Source organism: Dipteris shenzhenensis, chromosome 28 (genome assembly GCF_047967505.1).
Source record: "Dipteris shenzhenensis isolate YYH24624 ecotype China chromosome 28, Dip_SZ_1.0, whole genome shotgun sequence".
NCBI classification, from domain to species: Eukaryota; Viridiplantae; Streptophyta; class Polypodiopsida; order Gleicheniales; family Dipteridaceae; genus Dipteris; species Dipteris shenzhenensis.
Window position 1 is genome coordinate 49994227 of NC_141623.1, and position 15974 is coordinate 50010200.

General features: G+C 45.8%; 1 protein-coding gene across 1 annotated transcript in view; it reads left to right on the top strand.

The window, feature by feature from the left end:
• Positions 1 to 15974, top strand: part of LOC147883679 (uncharacterized) — a 53924-nt gene that overhangs the window by 25407 nt on the left and 12543 nt on the right. The window contains exons 4-5 of the mRNA XM_087399951.1: positions 3845 to 3934; positions 15034 to 15103. Of these exons, the coding sequence (XP_087256077.1) occupies positions 3845 to 3934; positions 15034 to 15103 (160 nt within the window). The remainder of the gene's footprint in view (positions 1 to 3844; positions 3935 to 15033; positions 15104 to 15974) is intronic.

Genomic DNA, 15974 nt, shown 5'->3' on the forward strand with positions numbered 1-15974 from the left:
TGATGCTAAAGAAAAGATAGGTATGATCAGCCCCTGGAGGGAGAGGTGCTATAGTGAAGTCAGTGATGCGAGATGTGAAGGCAGGGGATCCCATTATGTAATCAACAACGATAGAGTCTCCCCATGTGGAAAGTCAGTGAGGTGGGCCATCTATCAAGACCATTATAGATAATGAGATCATGCATCCTGCCGAGGTCTAATAGGGCCTGCCCATAAGATGTGAATAGACCTTGTATGTCAGCCGAAACCCGTAACATACCTGCCTCCTCAAGGTCAATGTCTAGCAGTAGAGTGGAATGATCCCTGAAGTCGAGGAGTGGTACCTGACGGGCGCCTGTCCTCGCGTTGAAGTCCCCCACTAGGAGGACTTCTTCGCTGCTAGCGAAGTCAACGATGGACTGATAAAGAGCAGCTAATGGAGATGTCTCATCCTCACCTTGGATATCTCTGGCAAAGTGAGAGGTCTCAGGGGGGAAGTAGCAAACTACAACAAACAGATCCCGGCTGTCCATGTGCCGAATCCGGATCCAAAGAAACCTGGAATGTGCATCTCTCTGCTCTGCTGAAATGGTCCCCAAAAGTGTGGATTTGAAAAGGACTACAACTCCACTTGAATCTCGAACTCCCCTTGTATCCCTCATCTCATCTCTGTAGGTAGACTCCCATGTATATCCGTTGACTACTGGAAGTGGGCACTCTGGACTCTAATGTGTCTCTTATAAAAGACTATGTCGTGACTTGTATAGGATTCCGAAAAGTTTTTGGTGTTGACCATAAGGTACCGTTACAGTTCTAAATGGTGCAGGATAGGGTCTCGGATATGTGAGTCTCATAGACCTCGCTTCCCTATGTAGGGGAGGAGGCAGGTGCCCTACGGGGGCCTGTAAGAAGTAGTCCCTCTCGTACCACTGCCCACTTCCCCTCCTTCCGGGCCCGATCCCGCTGCTGCAGCAAAGAGCGTCTCTCGTCAACCTGTAGAGGGGTGAGGTCCTCATCCATGGAGATCGCTGGCTGATCTCGAAGGACTGACCTGCGTCGTAGAGCTAAAAGTCGTGCCTGAGTGTCATGGAACCGTATCATCAGGGGTTGCTCTCGGTTGGGGTCTCTCCCCGCCCGCCATGCCCTCTCTATCCTGTGCTCAGCCATAGGGCTTCTCCAATGCGTTCATCAAGTACCTCACTCCACCCGACAGCTCCCTTTGCTCACAGAGTTCTCAGCCAGGTGTGGTAGAGATGCTCCGCCATCATTAGACCCCCCATCTTCATCCTCAGAGATCCTCTAGACCATATAGTAGTGGTGGCCATTTCTAGAAGCTCTCCCTTCACGACGATCACTGGCTTGCATCAGAAAGCTCTAGTGTTGCGGCTTCTCCCCTGGTACTAGCGCACATGCTCTCCACCTAAGCTCCTACAGCTTGTTGCTACAAGATCACCTTCTCTATCGCTCACAACTCCAACACTCTTTCTCTCTCCCAAAGCCTCAGCCCACGGTCATAGGTGGAATACAACCTCTCCAGCTCACAACCGTGCCCCCATCTCCATAGAAGCCTCCAAGCGTACCATGATTGCTCCTCCCTCCGCCGATCGCTTGGACTCCTTTCTCCAAAGTACCTCTAGCTTCCATAATAGAGACACCTTCCCCACCAAGCTCTCGATATCCTTCCAGCCCTCCCTGTGAGTTGCATCTCCATGTACGTGACTGCGTCGTCGATCCAGAAGCTCCTCTTACCTTTCACGTAACCAAGCTTGCATGCATGGCTTACCTTCTTTCAAAAAAAGCCACGTCATCATTTTTAAGACCACTCTACCCACACACTGAAGAAATGCTAATCCCAAGGCACAAATCTAGCACCTCCACTTCAAATTTCACTGATGACAACCCTCCTTAAGCCCATGAAAACCCACATACTTGCCATAGGCACTCAGCTAGGGCACATATACTTCACAAACGTAGACTCCACATTAACGGGAAGTTCCCTCAGTGGAAAAAAAACCTTCACCGAGGACCACAAAAGGGCACATCTAAAGATAAAAATATCCCAAGCCCAAAACCAGTTAACACAAGGATTGGTGCATCTACACTTACCTGGGATGATTGGTGCATCTACATGGTCTGGCATGATTGGTGCATATACACTTGCCTCATCCTTTCCTAAGAGTTCCTGCAAAAGTATTTACTATCTCAAGAAGATATCTACATCAGTATAGAGTCTTTTATGAGAGTGTCCATAACCCAAAACCATCACCCACTAGCTATGTACCTACTCATCAGCAAGCAACAAGTGGAAAACATATTTACAAATTTATCCACATATCTCTAGCAACCCTTTTCTTCTGCTGTGACATTCATGTCCAGCAGTGAGTCAAAAAGAGATGAAAGATCCAGATTCTCTTCTTCTTCACTTTGCACATACTTCCACCGCTTCTTCCACAGCTCATTATCTTCATGATCTTTCTCTTTCAGTGCTACCATCAACCGTGCAAAGTATTTCTTCAACCGGACACCACTGACTCTCTTCTTATGTCTCTTACCATCTAAATCAATCAGCTGATAAGTGCCATTTTCAAATTTCTTCTCCACTTTGTATGGACCTTCCCACTTGGTTTGAAAAGTAGTATGAAATGTACTATCCAGTTTGCTATTGTATCTGAGAACCAAGTCTCCATCTTCGATTTCATTTTTCTTAATTTTTGCATTCTCCAACTCTTGCCTCCGCATTTGCACATAGAGCAATTCACACCCTTCTTTACCTTGTTACATTTCTAGCGAGTAGATATCTCCACCCCTTGGTGACATAAGGACATGGGTCCCATCAATGTCCTTTTGGGCAATTTTGACAAGTGTCCCATCACAAGATTCTCATGACTCTTTAAAAATTGAGTAAGTCAAGAGTCTTTCCACATAGAGCCCATAGGGACCCTCTCTTTTCCATATGTCCATATCTTGCCTACTCATAGGAATTTTAGAAGGATTCCTCTCGATCCCACACTCTTCCACACTCCTCCACATGCCTTCCACACACTTGGCATGTGATCTTTCTTACATTATTGAGCATACATGGACATGATATCCACTTCTTTATGTGACTCACTCTTCTTATTTTCTAAAACCTCCCATAATCCCTTATTCCCAAGTAACTCTGACCCATACCAACGCATTTAGCATTCATACACATGATATTTGCAATGATCCATTCCACTCATTCTCTCAATCCCTTAGAGGTTGAAAATAAAGTGCCACTAGACACATCATGGTTTTGGACTTACAAGACTGCCAGATCATTGGGATCACAAATTAGCTCAATTATTGGAACCATGCTTAATTCAAAATGGCGAGCAAAGTGGCATGTGATTGGATGCCATTGAAAAATTTGATGCCCTTTAAATGCATGCTGTCCAATTGTTTTGTGGTCCAGCATTTTAATGTTAAAAAATTTTTCATAGGGTTTCAAAGGGTACCTATTCTATGTGGTTTGTATCAAACATATCAATATTCATGCTATACCAGGTAGGTGTGAGATTTGGAGTATAGTCATTGATGAGTGTGATCATTAAAAAGTGTTTTTGGAGGAAGATTTGGTCGTTTTACCTACTTTTAGGTGCAAATGATATCAATAGTATAATGCATATATATCACTAATGTTTACAGTTTGAAGATTTGTGATTGCGCTCATGATGTGAAGATTGCGTTTGTTTTGTTATGTTTGAAATTGTAGCTGGGTAGTACAAACTTCAAAAAATCATGTTTAAGTTTTTGTATACATGAGACTTTCATTTGTGTAAAATCTAATCCTAGCAAACTTACAGGTAGAGAGTTAAAGATCTAACTCTAGCCAACTTTGCAGGCAGAGGCTATCTTGTCCAAAATAGCATTGCTCAATATGGACAAGCATGTTGTTGATGAAGAGCCGACTCTTTTGATTACTGCTGACCAGGTTTGTGAATGAACTTAATTTGTCTTGAAATTTCCTTTTAATTGCCTTTCTTGCATGATGAAAGTCTTACAAACCTTCAGTTATAAGGGGGTTCAGTTTGGATATGATAGCTCACATGTAGTTACCATTTGCAGAAGGGTTGGCTTTGGAAAGGTAACAACTTTGCCTTGAAATTAAATTCTAATGACTTTTTCACAATATCGTGGGATGCACAAGGGATAATTGTTATTGAAACGCCACCTTGTAGTGCCAAGTAAAGTTCTAGAACTAGCATTGCGTACATAGATGCGTACATAGAGCTTGGTCAAGGTGTCCCTAGCTTTCACACTTACATGCTTGTTTTAAGAGTCATTTGCGGAATGACAAGTTGACAATAGCACATTTTGATCTGAGCATGAGCTGCTCAACTTATTCCCACGCCTCCCCTCACCTTTCCAGGTTCCTCCCCATCTCTTCCCCTTTCCCTTCCGTCCCCCTTCCTCCTCCTCCGTCCTGTGCCTTCTAACCAGCCTGTCTTGGACTTCTTCCTGCTTGCATTCCACTTCGCCCACCCCTTTGCTTCTTCTTCATCTCCGTTTTCCACTCTGCGTGCCCTTTGCTGACTTAACCCCCTCCCATCTAGTGGTTCCCTCAAGGGGCCTCATATCCCTTCTGATCTCTCGTGCCCTCCTGAATTTTACGGCCCAATCAAGCCCCTTCACTTCCTCCCACATTCTATTACCAACCAAAGGGCTGGCATTGTGTACTTGCCAGCCCCTAAGAGGACTCTCATTCATCCGCTCATTCGTCCCATCACACCATCTTCTTGTGCTTTTGAAACCCCAAAGAACTGTTCTTTCTCACCCTTATTCTAGCTCCCCAAAGAAGGCTGCTCTTTTTCACACTTATTCTAACTCGTCAAAACTCTTTCTTGCTTCCTTTCTTCCACCTTCCTGCCCTCTCTAGGGCACCATGAATTGTGAATGGGCAGCCGAGAGCCTTGCTCCATCTTGTATCCCCTTGTCCCTTCTCGCTCTCCCCCCCTCTTTCATGCTTTCTCTTTCCTTAACCTCTTGATCATTGAAAGTAGGCTTTGGGTATTATATTGCTTCGACTCCAAGAAGGCTTCAAGAAGGTGACCAACAGGTCTGGCCAAAGGAGCTCCATGGCAGCATCCTTGATTCACACAGCTTGCACGATAATTCTCTCGATAGTGGAAAGAAAATAGGTTGCGTATGCTATCTACTAGGAGCTTCAAGATCAAGTAGTGGACATATTTTGACCTTATGCCCAACCACCATTGGGTCAGAAATGGGGCTTAGGTGAGTTTGGTCCCGATGTCTAATATATTTAGGCTCGCATTTGGTCAATCTCTTACCCTAGTAACATGGGCTCACTCATGGTGGATGACGTGGAAACAAAGCACCATTTGCTGAAGTTTCCCATTACTCTACATGCCTATTTGCCTAGGGAAAACTGGGACATTCTGCTTTGTAGAGGCAAATATGTTGGACCTGTCATCTTGGAATCCCCCGCTTAGTAGCAATAGTACTCAGGATGATGGAGTGTTGAAGCTTTGCCTGGTTGTCAAGGACTAGGAGCCCCTTTTCTTTGAAATCTTGTTGGAAATCTTTGGGGAGGTGAGCTGTGCTCAGCCTAATGAGACAATGCCTTTGTTGTAGAGAGTTCGACTACTTGGCCAAGAACGACCCTCGTTTCATTGACAAAAGCCCCCTTCTGCAAAGGGGATGACTCGCCTTGCGAGCAGCTAGCCCCAGCTTGGCCATTCTCTAAGTGAAGAGTTGTAAACTTCTCTTCCACTCTAGTATCCACTCCTTTCATGGGGTTGTGGACCAAGAACAAGGAAAAAGAAGAGCACGCATGTGGCCAAAGATGCAAGGAGAAGAGCCCGAGTCTTGATAATAGGCCCAAGAGCAAGCCAAGGATTAGATGGAGGTGGAGCAATCGGAAGACCAGGCACATGACCAAAGAGATACAAAGCCTACTTAGACTCCGCAAGAGGCTTCTCCACTCCTTTAACTAGATCTAGGCTAGGCATGCAACATGACTCGGAGAGTGACTTGTGCAACCATGCCAAGACGCCACCCCCAACGTGGCTTCTCCCGCCCCTTCAGGTGAGCCTAATCACTCTTCCACACTTGTGGATCCCGATCCCCTCGTTACAAGGTAGCCTCCTTTCGACCCCCCTTCGATGATGGCAGTCCCTAGCTCAGCCGAAGGAATTGTCACTCACGATTCCCCCTTTAGCCTTGACTGCTCATCCTGTCAAGTCACCTCCCTTGACTTCTCCTTCGGCACCCCTCCTGAGGCCCCCCTTCCGTGATTCGTCTCGTTCAAAGTCATGTTCAAACTTCATTTTAAACCACCTTAGCTTCGGGAACTCAAAACGCCTTTGCGATTGTGGCCCCACCCCAAAAAAAGTAAATAAAAAATCTCCCCTTTCCCCCTCGGATCCTATAGCCAGCCCTTCTCATTGACAAGGGTTGGCAAGTGATTCATCGATTGGTCCCGCACTTCTACCCACTTGGGTTCCCACTTGATCTCCAATGTATCCCCTCTTAGGATGAGACCTTGTGAGATGGTTCAAGGTTTGCTTGGCTCCCTTGGTAGGCAGTATGGTTGGATTGAGGCTTCGATGGATTGTGTGCCCTGTCCGTCTGGTTTGCTTGCACATAGTGGTGCGGAGGTAGTCCTCCAAAATCTGGTTTAGGGAGATTCCCTTCTTTCGTTTCATGGTTGGTAATGCTAGGAGATTTCAGCTGAGCAGTAGGGGTTGGATTCCCTCCAGAGCCCCCCATTGGGACAGCTTCTTCATCACCGCAGATTTGCGTAGGAACTTCTGGAGGAGGCTCTGGAAATCCCTCGGAAATAGAAAGATCACTCTTTTCTTTTGGCTTTCTATTCATGGAGGGATTGCAATGAACCTGTGGAGATCACGATTTGGGGCTGATCCTACTTGCCTTCGCTGTCATTCTACAGAGGAGTTAGTGAGACATTGCCTTTGGGACTGCAGTCAAGCGAGGACTGTTTGGAAAGGGGTTGCTCGGATACTCAGCATTTTTCATACTTGCCCTTTCTTCATGATTTGGGGCTCGGTCGCATGGTTATCCCTTACTGGGCCCCAGGTATTTTATGAGGGTGAGCCTTCTTCTTGGGCACTCTCGATCCGCCGGCAGGTGATAGAGCCCTGCTCTCTTCAGGATGTACCACTTACTCCCTTCAGAGCTTTACATGCTTCAGTGGACACCTCTTGGGAGATTTTGGCTAGCATTTCCTCTTGGCACATTTGGAGAGCCAGATGCATAGAGGCCTTGGATGGCACCCATATACACCCATCACAGGTGTTCACGGGTATTTGGAGTGACACGGTTCACACTTTGATAGCCATATGGGCTAGCATGCAGGGCCCTTCACGGGCAGCCTCTTCTAGGAGGACTGTATTTCTTCACGCCACCAATTGCAACATTGGAAGCATCTATATGCACTTCAAAGGGGCAGTCAAAGTCCTGTAGAGCTAGGACTGGTTCTGAGCTCACAGCAGTCTTCAACTTATTAAAAATGTTTTCACACCGGCCTGTCAATCACCAGGGCTGCTTGCTGTGGGAAAGGTTTGTGAGTGGGGCTGTCTCACACGAAAACATATCTGCTCAAGTATTATGCTGAAGTCATCCATGGGGATGATGCTGAATTCAGCCAAACACTTGGGCCTCACCCATGGTGTTTGCCATTTTGCATGCCACACATGCTTCCATCACACTAGGAGCATTAACTATCTTCATAGTCCTTCCTGTGCCTGCCTCCACATGTAATCTTTGGCCTCTTCTGGGGCCACCAAGTTGTGCGTGGCTCCGGTGTCAACCATGACCTTTGCTAGCTTTCCATTGATGAAAGTGGATATATACAATGAGCCAGCTGACTGCTGTGAATATGTTACAGCACCTAGCAGCTGTAACAGTGTCATGGTCTAATGGGAATCTCCTCCAGTACAGCATGATCGCCCATATGGGCTGCAGGGACTGTTTCATGGGGCATTCCTTGGCATAATGAGAACCCGGATAGATAAAGCAACTGATCTTTTGAGCCCTGCTGGGGCCCACATCAGTTCGACTGGGTCCACCGCTGCTTTTAGTGTTCTGGACCATGGTTTGCCTTTGTCCCTAGCACCTGTCGGAGGGGCTCTTCATGCAAGAGCATTACTTTTGCGTTTGCCATAAAAGAAGTCCATGGCCTCTACTTTCCACGAGTATGATCATGGGGCTGTGTGCTCGGGACTGCACACTGCTGCATGCTTCTCCAAGAACCTTCTCTTCCGATTCCCTGTCAATCGGTCAAATGGTTTGCCACTTCCAACGCTTGTTGTAGTGTCTGCACATTTTGTTCCAGTAGTTCATCATGGCTTCAGCCTGTTTATCAAGGAGAAGAACATGTCTTCATCATTCATGTGCTTCACCTCAAGCGTAAGGGCATGTGCCTTTATGTACTCTCAGACCATGCCGGTATGCCTCAAGAAATCGAATGCCTCCTTATCTTTCTATTCAGCATTGAGGGAGAGAAACAGATGTTTTTAGGGTAGTCTCCATCTCAGGTATTGAAGACATGGTGAAGGAGCTTGGGTTATTCACTGTCTCCACCACAGCTTGGTATCTTTCGTGAGAAGAGTGGATGCGTGGAACACCTGGTTGTCATCTTTAGTGAGCTTGGCCTGGCTTTGTCTGGGCTTTGTCTTGGGAGCACCGACCGATGCTCTTGCTTGGTTGCCTGGTTGCAAGTTTGATTCTCAGATTTGCAACCTACCTCTATAGCATGACATTTTCTTAATGGCATAAACTGCAGAATCTCTTCCTCAAGCTTGAGCCTTTGGTCTATCCATCATAGTGTGCAGTAATGCAGGACCTTCGGGTCACATTATGTTGACCTTGTTCCATCTCGCTGGCATCAACCACATGCAGAATTCCAGACTGCGTGCATACTTTTACCCCAAAAGTGCTTTGATACCACTTGTTACACCCTTTCACATTTTTTGACCATGACTGCCATCATACTGGACCATTACGTAAGGATAAAGGTCCCCTATGGCATGCCACTTTTCAGGGTTGCAGTGTGCTTATTGCCATCTTCTCCTTTTCTCTCCTCTCCCGTAACCTTTTCTTCTTTTCACACACCCACTCTCACCACAGATCCACACTGCTCAAGGAAAAAAAACTCAGGCTCTACTCAAGTCTTATTCTGAAGTTTAGTCTGCAGGATTCTCAGAGTCCACTAGGGCACTACTTGGTGCAGGGATGCAGCCTCTAGTAGAGCACAAGTGAGTGCACAAGAGTGAGCATAAGACAATAATTTGATTGGATTCTCGTAGCTCTCAAGAAAAAGCTGGAGTACTGAAAATTGGCAACTTGGCCTCTGCATGTTCGTCTTCGAATTGTGCAATCTATTTTGATGGTGTATATTCAATTCTACTTGCCTCTTATTATGTTCAGCAAGGCTGATCTTGCCTCTTTTATGTGTGAGGTGCTGGAAATCTTCTGGTGTTCTCGCCATGGCAAAAAAAGCCCGTGTTTGCTTCCGGTACAGCAGCTTTGTTCTCCAAAGATGCATGGAGGTCTTAATATTCTGAATATCCATCTACACATTCTTGCTCATAAGGGGAAACTCATGCTGCAGTTTTTGCAAGGTTCTCAACCATGGGTTGCCATGATTCATCATTTACTCTTGCATGTTGAATCTCCAGCTTTTGGTCATTGGCAGCTTTCCCAGTGGGAGTTTGTTTTTGGTTCTGTGACAGGCAAAATCCCCGGCTGTCCTTTGGTTTCCCATTTGTTGATGGATTGGAAACATATCCTTTCTCACTTGGATTGGCATGGCAGTGATTCCTTGCAGGGAAACTCTTTCAGAGCTGAAAGTATAAATTGGTCTAGAGTGTTCGCCCTTCCTTTGGCTTTGCAAGAGCCTCGACGTTCGTATTTTCTGAGTCTCAAGGGGATTCGTTTGGTTCAGGATGCTGGAATTCCCCTTACTTTTCCTTTGGCCGCTGCCAAATTTGGCCTTGGAATGGAGTATCGTCCACTTTGGCATAAGATTACTTTGATGCTCCAGCCTTTTCAGCCGGTTCCTCCATTACATCTACAGGATCGTCTTCACGATTGGACACTTTCTTCTGTGGGCTTGTCATACCGTCCTCTGCAGTTTGCACATATTACTGTCTCTTCTCTTTATAAATTTCTACTTCCTCCGCCATTTATCTCACAAAAGGCAAATCATCTTTGGCATCTTAATCGTCATATGAAATGGTGGCAGAAACGTTCGAGACAGATTTGGCATTCTAAGATTTCTCTTCGTCAACAGGTTTTCTTGTGGAGAGCTTTGTTGGGTGTTCTTCCTCATGGACAGCTCTTGGCACGACGACATATTGCTTCCTCTATTTGTCGCATATGTCTGGCTCCGAGAGAGACTGTGTCTCATTTCTTTTGGCATTGTCCTTCCTCTTGTGCTTTCTTGGACTTCCTTGGGCAGATTTTGAGAGCTCGGTTTCCTCAGATTGCTTTTGGCAAGTTCTTCTGGCTTTTTGGTGTACATCCACCCAGACAGGAGTTTGATTTCTTTTTTGTTTGGGTTCGGTACTGGGCACTCTGGACTCTCTGGAAGGATCGCAATCATAGGGTCTTTGGTGATCCTGTTTTTTCCAATTTCTCTTTCTTTAGACACTCTTTGCAGCAATCACTTTTTGATTGCTTGCAATCTCGTGTCTTTGATCATGATGTATATTTGTCCTACAGTGAGATTTTGTCTTGATGTATTATAGCTCTCCCTTTCTGGGATAGCTTTTTTTGTAATATAATGACTCAAATATTCTACAAAAAAAGTGTGTGTGTGTGTGTAACCTAAACACCCACCACAAGGGTACACACAGAGGGAGGGATCAGGTGTTCTTGGGGCAGCCATTGCTCCAACCTTATGAGTTTTTAAGAGCATCGTTACAGCAATCTTTGTATGATGCTTTTGATTTTTCAGAGTAGTCTTTTCTTTAGACTATTGTCATTGTAAAAAAAATACAGTGGTTTCACAAAAAAAAAGGTGTGTGTATCTTGTACTAATTTTGCAATAAATTAGTCACTAATTTTGCAATAAATTAGTACAAGGTACATCCATGTAATAAATTCTCATTTTCCTTTCTTGCTGAAGTGGTTTGTTTGGGATTTCCACACACTTGGACCATTAACACTATCTCACCCATCCACAAGGCAGGGGATCCCATGAGCCCGGAGAACTACAGGACCATTATGATTGGACATGTCATGTCCAAGATTTATGCATCAGTACTTGACTCCGAGGTTAGCAGACTTGCAGAGTGTCGAGGACTCAGAGCAGCAAGACAGGCTGGATTCCGGCGTGATCATGGAACCATGGACCACATTCTGACGCTCAGATGTATCATCGAGGAGGCGAGGTCACGGAAGCAGAGGGTTTATTGTTGCTTTGTGGATTTTCGCAAGGCATTTGACACGGTCTCGAGAGCCCGCCTCATACGGCGCCTACAGGACTTGGGTTATGACCAGGAGATCATTTGGGCTATCATGGCACTTTACGAGAGAGTTTCTGGTAGAGTTCGGGTAGGATCCGGGTGGACAGACGAGATCATGAGTACCATCGAGGTCAAACAAGGGTGTCCTTTGTCGCCTACCTTGTTTGGCCTCTATATTGACGAGCTTGAGACAGTGATGCAGACATAGGGGGGTGTACGTTGCTCTCTTGCGGGCACGCTGATCCAAATTTTGCTCTATGCAGATGACGTGGCTCTCTTGTCTTCCTCAACAGAGGGGCTTTAGAGACACCTAGACGCACTACAGTCCTTTTGTGAGTCTCATGATTTGAAGGTTAACCTGGGTAAAACCAAGGTCATGATCTTCAATACATCTCGAGCCATCATACGTCAGGAGCAGTTCACATTTGCGGGGTCATCTGTTGAGATAGTTTCATCATACACTTATCTTGGGGTCATCTTCTCCGGACCGAGCTTCACTATGAGACCCGCGATGCAGGCACGCTTGAGTAGAGGGTATGCCTCATTGGCCAAGCTAGAGAGGTAGTGCTTCTGCTCACACTTTCAGGATCCACGCACCAAGGGGTTGCTTTTTGACTCCTTGGCTCGCCCAGTGGGGATGTACGGCAGTCCTTGTTGGGAGCCAGACTTGTCGGATACAGAGTGGGCCCGTGTGGAGCGGCTACAGGTTCTCATGCTATCACGGATGATTCGTGGTAAGTCATCCGTTCCTCACCAGATCATTCAGGCTGAGTTTGGGTCACCCCCTATATAGCTAGATGCTACATTTCAGGTCATCACATATCTGTACCGAGTTAGGGAATATGGGGATTATACCTCGGGCGGTAGCAGGCTACCATGGATAGCTTTATCCTCTTCTATGGCACTTGCAGCAGGAGGAGATCAGAGGTGCTGGTATGCACGTACATAGAGATGGTTTGAGCGACTGGGGCTCCACATGGATAGACTACCTCCCTTCCAGTACAACATGGATGCTCCGTTCTCTCCCCTCTTATCACACGAGGTCAACCAGGTTATCCGTGAGAATCTACTACAGCTACACACTTTTCGGACCTGGTTGGAACCGAGTGAACTCCCAATGAAGCTTAGCTTCTACAGAGATCAGTTCTTACATATCACAGTGGAGGGTTTCATTGATTCACCTAGATACACATAGATTCACCTACCCCGCTCGATGAGGATCTCTCTTGGGCAGTTCTGGGTCTCTTCACACAGACGTAGCATCGAGAGTGGCAGAGCAAAGCGACTACCCAGGGAGCGGCGCATATGCACACTATGTGACATACGGGAGGTTGAGACAGAGGAGCATTTCATCTTCAGGTGTCCTGTGTACTATGAGATCCGAGGACGTTTCCACTGCCTCTTCAGAGATAGTTATGGGATTTTAGCCCATTTCCTCTCCTACCCAGACCAGCGGTGTTTGGCAGGTTTCATTCATGAGGCACTTAGACACTGCGAGAGGATACTCCAAGCACGGAGACAGGAGCAGACTTCTTCCTCGGTTGATCCCTCTCAGAGCTCTATCACGGAGTTCTTTCAGCTAGATCACATGGACCCCAACAAGACGAGGCCTCGACGTGACCGTGACCCGGTGCTCGTGACCCGACAGCTCAGACAGAGGGTCGATACACAGATCACACTGGAGACATCCTCTCCTTGTTTAGAGTTGAAGCCTGACTGCCGGGGGTCACAGTAGCCCTGGTTAGATGCAGAGCTACGACCAGGAGACATGCCAAGGCTGCACCTCTGAGCATGGTTGTAAGACATGTTAAGACACGACACGTTAGACACGCTTCAGACACGAGTGTCTAAAGTGTCTTAAAGATAAGACACGTAAGACACGCCATTGTGGTTATAATGATAAATATATGTATAAGTATACAAATGTACAACTTGCTAGCATAGCTAGCTGCTAGATTCTAGAAGTACAATAAGCTACACTTAAATAATGCAAGAAGAAACAATGCACTTGTACAATGTAGTTCGTCACTCAAGACTTAAAAGTTAAAGTTTAGACTCACGACTGAAGAGCTCACAAGTTTTGAGTACTTAAAGGTTTAAACTGACAATTGAATCTTGTCACATGTGACATGAATGAAAACTGCATCTCGATACATATGATTGAAAGAAAGCTTTCGACTCTCAAGACTCAAATCTCTGAAGATTCATCCTAATCTGAATCTATGAGGTCACTGCCACTGCTAGATCCAAAGTCACCATCAATGATAGCATGGCTAAGTCAAACTCAATGTGTGTTGTTACTCCCCACCCACCAAAAAAAAAAAAACGCAAGAGTGTCTAAAGGTGTCTTAAGGTAAGACACGTGTCTTAAGGTAAGACACGTGTCTTAAGTGTCTTATCATAAGACACGAGTGTCTTAACAACCATGCCTCTGAGTGGCCGACATCACTCTATTGCCGACTTCATGCCTCCACTGCCTCATCCATCCTGATATCTTGCTGTTGCTAGGGATGATGATGATATTGATGATGATGATGAGATTGATATACAGTCGACCATCAACATGACTATGTTGTACTTAGGACTTAGTACTGCCATTCTGCATTTTTTGCATTTTTTGCATTTTGCATTTTGCATTGGTATGGACGCTCGTTTAGTAGCTCCACTACCACAACTCGTTGTATCAGGATTTTCACAGTCTCATAGATCCATCGGTCTTCCGAAGACTTTAATAAACTTTCTTTCTTTCTTTCTTTCATGTGTGTGCACTTGCATCTCCAATTTACCAATTTGCATCAAAGCTAAGTCGACCGAGCCATCCTCCTAGCTCAACCCTTTACTACCATACTTGAGGTGAACATTGCTTTTTCTTAAGCGTTGTTTTAAACCTCTCGACATTGTTGTACTAGCCATCATTTTCCTCTGTTGTGTGTTGTCATTTTCAAACCTGCTCAACATCACTGCTCTAGTCGTGTCACTCCTGCTCTGCTCTTTGGTGACCAATGAATCCCTGGCAAGCCTTTGCCTAGCCAAGCTCCCTACAACGATGACACTGTCATGGAACCCTTGGAACTTTCACCTGCCAGAGTACTAATTCTCCAGAAAGGGTCTCCAACAAGATGCAAGAGGATGGGATGGAGGGGTCTGTGGCCACAAGTCGGACCTTCAATACCCTATCATCAATAAGACCGCCGGAGGCTGTTGTCCGGGGGCAAGGCTTACTGCTGTTTGTCTTTTCATCATTTATTGCCATGTCAAATATTTTCAAGGCTTGCTGTTTCTAGATAGGCCATGCTTGCAGCAACATAATTTCCCACATGCCTTGAAGCTGGGGTTTTATTCTAGGCTGTTGGAGGTATGATCTTATTTTCTTGCCTTTAAAAATAGCAGATCTACATCTGGCAAAGGAAAACACACGTGCAATCAAGCTTAATTGTTTGGAAAGTGGTCATGTCTAGTCAGTGTTTGGACGAGAGAAATTAATGCGATTTGGGACTTTTAGGAACGATTTAGATTGGGCTTCTGTCATTGCAAATGTTGCCACTGATTTGAAGCAGGGGCAGCCATGGTGTGTGAACAGGTTGTTGTGCATGAAGGTGTGATCAGGGAGAAACCTGCGAATGAAGAAGAAGCTCGGATATTTATTGAGGGTATTTTTCTTTTCTTCTCTAAAATGGCAACTGGGATTCTATTGGCTATGGGTATTCACAATTATTCAGCTATGTCTTAAAGTTTGTTGCGTTAAGCTTTCTTCTTATCAGCACACCAGAATTCTTATCAGCACACCAGAATCGGTTAAGTCAGAAGCATCTCTATCAATGTAATGTACTTTAATTCCTGGTAATATAACTTCCAGAAATGCTTGGTATGGAACCTACATGGACAACCAAATGAGGAATGTTAGTCCATCACGTTATTTGAAACATAGAATCAATCATAAAAGACATGACAAATTGGAATCCTGAGCTGCACGTCCTCAAGAGTAATCTTTTTTTGTTTTTGGAGTTGGATATCGGGGTTGCTGGCCCGAGATCCTAGGGGCAGCTGCCATGTATGGCACCTTTTTGGGGGAGCAACCTTTAGGCGATGGAGTGGAACGGCTGCAAGTGATAATGGGTTCTGGGAAGATCCGGAGCAAGCCCTCAGTCCCGCACAAGATAGTATAGGTAGAGTTCACCATGACACCACTCCAGATCGATGCCATCTTTGAGACAGTGACTTTTCTCCATAGAGTATGGGCCTTACTTCACTGGAGACTATCGAGGTTGGCACTAGAGTCTTCCATACAACTAGCAGAGAGTGGGGCTGATACATGGTATGCTCGCGTCTCCACATGGTTTGCTCGTCATGGTATCGAGATGGATTGGCTGCCCCCTTTCCAGTACAGTATGAATGCCCCACTTGTGTTGATCCCTCGAGATGAGATTAACCGTATCATATGGTTAGATCTCCTCTAGCTATATACATCTCGGACTTGGGGAGGGGACAGGAGTTTCCCACCAAGATTCAGTTCTATCGCGA